The sequence below is a fragment of the Pteropus alecto genome, unplaced genomic scaffold (genome assembly GCF_000325575.1).
Source record: "Pteropus alecto unplaced genomic scaffold, ASM32557v1 scaffold92, whole genome shotgun sequence".
Lineage (NCBI taxonomy): Eukaryota > Metazoa > Chordata > Mammalia > Chiroptera > Pteropodidae > Pteropus > Pteropus alecto.
The window spans coordinates 3,300,175-3,304,134 of NW_006432447.1; the positions used below are offsets into that span (position 1 = coordinate 3,300,175).

The 3,960-nt window shown below is 50.8% G+C and overlaps 1 protein-coding gene across 1 annotated transcript in view; it reads left to right on the forward strand.

Annotated features, from left to right (window-relative positions):
- FOXL2 (forkhead box L2) overlaps positions 1 to 565 on the forward strand; it is a 1,625-nt gene extending 1,060 nt beyond the window's left edge. The window contains 1 exon segment of the mRNA XM_015585759.1: positions 352 to 565. Coding sequence (XP_015441245.1) covers positions 352 to 565 — 214 coding nt within the window.
- Positions 566 to 3,960: the final 3,395 nt, after the last annotated feature.

The window sequence follows — 3,960 nt, forward strand, 5'->3', positions numbered from 1 at the left end:
CCCCGCCGGCCTCGGCTGCAGCCACCGCCGCCAGCCCGACCGCGCTCCCGCTGCGGCCACCTCCTGAGCCAGCGCCCGCGGCCCCTCTGCGCCTCCTCGCTCCTCTCGGCTCCTCTCTCTCCTCTTTGTCTCTGCTCCTCCTGTGCTCGCCTCCCTACCCTCTATGCCCTTTCGCTCCTCCTGCCTGCAGGCCGCCTCTCTGCGCGCTTTCTGCAGGCCTAGTCTCCTCTCGGCGCCCCAGCATCTGGGCTGGACACCCCATGCCAAAATGCACGGCGCAGAGGAAGTGCCTGGGTCGAGGTGCAGCCGGCCGTTTGCGGCGCAGACCGCTTGGCCTTCTCTCACACACAGGTCGGTGCGCTCGCGCTCGGCTTTGCCCGCCCGGCTGCCGTGCAACCCGTGCCTAGAAGCGCGGGTTTGGGCCAACATCGAGCCCTGCGCCGCCAGTAACAGGGACGAACGTGTGTTTGCTCCGCGTATCCTGTTGGAGCCTTTCAGAAGCGGTTTGCCGGGGTCCACTGGGCGGGACGAGGGTTGGGCCCGAGCAGGGGGCCCCGCCGCCTAGCCGGGCGGCCTGCGCCTGGCTTTACACCACATCCCGGCTCGGAGAGAGGCTGCGTTTCCTCTGCTCTCCATCCTGGCGCCTCGGGCCCCTCCAGGCCCAAGCGGCTGGCTAAGGTTTTGCTTTAAAAATCGGGAGAGCTAGTTTAGATGTATTTTAAATTTTTTTGTTAAGGAAAAAACTCACCGGGAAAACCCGCGAAGTATTGTGGCCTTGGGGTTTGCTAAAGCAAAACATGAAAAATCTTCTCTTCCAGGAGATTTGAAGTAGAATTCCTGTCGGGCCTTCAGAAAGCTGTATTCAGAGAGGTAGGAGAATATCCTCAGTAAAAGGCGATTTCCTCTACGAATTGAGGGGTGGGGGTCCCCCTCTACCTATTAAACAAATCAAAAACAAATTTCCCCGGATCTTCCGAGGCAAGCCCCGAGTGTCGGGTGATCACGGCTTGCCTAGCGGACGCTGCCGGGACGGCCTGTCCTCTGCCCGTTTTTGTTTTTCAAACGTCTTGCTTCTCGCACCTTGGGCAGGAGAAATGTGAAACCTGGCAGCAGTCGGACCAGGCGGGCTTGTGTCCCGGAGCCGGCCGGCCCGAAACTTCTAGACCTGGTTGTTCTGTAATGTGCCGTTTGGAGGACCAAAATTTCTAGAGAGAACTAGAGCACTTTTGTTGTTTTGTTGTTTTGTCTTGTCAATTTCCGAATAAATTTCTTGTTCTTTCTTTTAACACGGACTTAATATTATTTCTGTCGCGCCTAAGTTTATTCAGCGGTTAGTTAAAAGAGGGAGGTTTTCGGCAAAAATTTATCCTTTTTCAAATAAACACGGATGAAGGGCAGCCGGAGTGGGGGGCGTTTGTGGTTGTTGCTGCCGCCTTGTTTTCCTAGGGATTGTTTGTTTTCTGTGTCATCACTTGTCTGTTGCGGCTATTTAACGTCATCAGAGACTTTATGTGCCGAGGTTCGTTCAGAAAGCGCGATTGTAGGTAGGATTTATTGTGTTTTTGCACCCATGCAAGTTTGTATTTTACCTCTTACACAGCCGGACTAGATGTGTGGGCTATTTTCCTTATATTGTCCTCATACTCAAAAAATTTTTCCGGTCAAAAATTTATTCCAAATAGATAAAATCCTGGTTGTGAAAATGCTCAGTAAGCTGCAAACCTCTGTGCAAATGTAACTTTTTGGAGTGACTTATTATTTTTAATAATCAGAATTCTTTTACCTCAAGATATGCGTGAAATTTGGGAGTATCAGAAAGGGGTGAACATACAGCATGACTGTAAAAATCTAACCTTTTTTTTCTTTTCCTTTACCGAGACTTTTCAAATAACGAATTAAGACCCGTGCTTCCACTCAAGCACAGGGGCTTTTGACCAGGCTGCAGCCGTGGTGTCCCCAGGCGGGTTAGGGGAGGTCAGTCTTCTGCCCTCCCATCAGATGACAAGTATCAGCCAGCCCTCAACGGGACTGGGGCGCAGCTTGGGCTGTACCCTGCCCCCGGCCATGTGTCCCTCACTTCCCCCTACTCTGACCCTGGACAGAAGTGGCTGCAGGTCAAAGCTGACCAGTGGTGGGAAGGAGCTGCGCAAGGTGGGGGTGCAGGCCACCCACTTCATCCTATCGGATGGTCATGCCCTGGACGGTCAGAATGGAGCCCCCGTTTATGTGTAGTTGGAGCCGAGGGTAAGTGGCTCCAGCTCAGCCTCCAACCCTCCCTTGGGCATCCCCAGGAGGGTGGAAGTTAGAAGCCATCGAGGTTCCAAGGAGCATCACTCTCAGACAGCAACAAGAACCTGCCAGAGCCAGGGTCTAGAAAGAGCAGGCTGGAGTGGAAGGCTCAGCAGGGGTGAGCAGCCCAAGAGATTGGTCAGGCCTGGTGTCTGGGTGCTTCTAGCAACTTGCTGCGCCTTTGTCTGGCTGACTAAGGGGAGGTGCAGAAAAGAAAGTGGACTGCTGCATGCTTGTCTGTTTGTGCTCTCTCTGTGGTGTGAACATGTATCCCACGGGCAGTTGTGTAGTCTGCGCCTGCTGTAAATGTTTAAGTCGTATTCTGGTGACAGGGTGGGAGGTGTGTGTGTCTGTCATTCACCTTCAAAGAGGACCTATATTTAGGGCATTGTAGTAATATGGCTAGTACTCAGGGAGTGCTTACTGGAATCACAGTGTGTGTTACATTCATAAGTCATTAGCAATGTGTACAATTATGTTCTGGGTATATAACGTGTACAGTTATGTTATAGGTATATAATCCTGGCTTGCTGGATGATAACAGATAATACATACAGAGCCTTTGCTCCAGCTGGTTGAAGCTTTCTGTTCTGAAGCTAACAGCACCTCCCAACTGCTATCCCAAGCAGAAAAACAGAGGAGCAGCGCCTCCAGTGAGATGAGGAAGTTGGCGTAGGATAGCACTCGAGGACAGAGCCTCTCTCTGCCCCCAAGAACTGAAAGACAAGAGGGACCTAAGGCCAGGGAGAAAGTGGCAGCCTCACCAAGTACAAAAGATGAAATGAAGGAATCGGTGTAGTATTCCTGGTCTACACAGGGATTGGAAGAGGTGAGAGCAGAGAGACACATCTTAACCCCATTTCCCCATCAGTGCCCACAGGAAGATATCTTTCTCTGATTCCAGCCTTAGGGGGTTCCCAAAAATTTTATCGTTTGCTCATTTACCCCCAGTGCTAAAAGTTCAATGCAATGGCTGACTTTCTTCATCTCTCATTTCCTCTCTCTCCTCTCCCTCTGCACTTTTGAGCTTCTGTTAGAGAAGATGACTTAAGGAATCTCCCAAGTGAAGGCAAAAGTATTTGAGAGAGTTTCTGATATATAGCAATTATACTTTAGCATATATAGTCTGGTCTAGATGGCCAGACCACGTGAGTATATGTATATGTGCTTGCCATGGCGGTACTGCAAATACAACATAAATAGAGTTTGATAAAAATGCCCAATCAACATTTGCATGTCTTGGATAATGAGTTGCTACACATAATATTGAATGAGGACTATGTATGCGCTTGCATGTATGTAAACATCCTCAAACTCATCACTGACACGATGAACCCCACACACACATTTACACAATCAATTCTTGGATACCCCTGTCCCCTAATACTGCCTAGCAGTCTTGCGGGGAGGGGTGTCCTGTTCTCTGGGGGATCCAGGAGAAATCTTTGCCAGTACAGTACACACACCAAAGGACTGTGGAATGGGGATCTAGGAGAATGGCCCCACACTCTACTTCAGAGATTGTCCCAAAACTGCTTCTGCCTTGTATAAGTAAAGAGTTCACTGCCCTGCATCTCCAGTTTGGGTGGGCATGAAGCGCAGGAACTCTCACCTGATGTTAGGTGCCCTCCTGTCCTTGCCTGGGCCTGGGACCAGCAGAGGCTGGAGCTC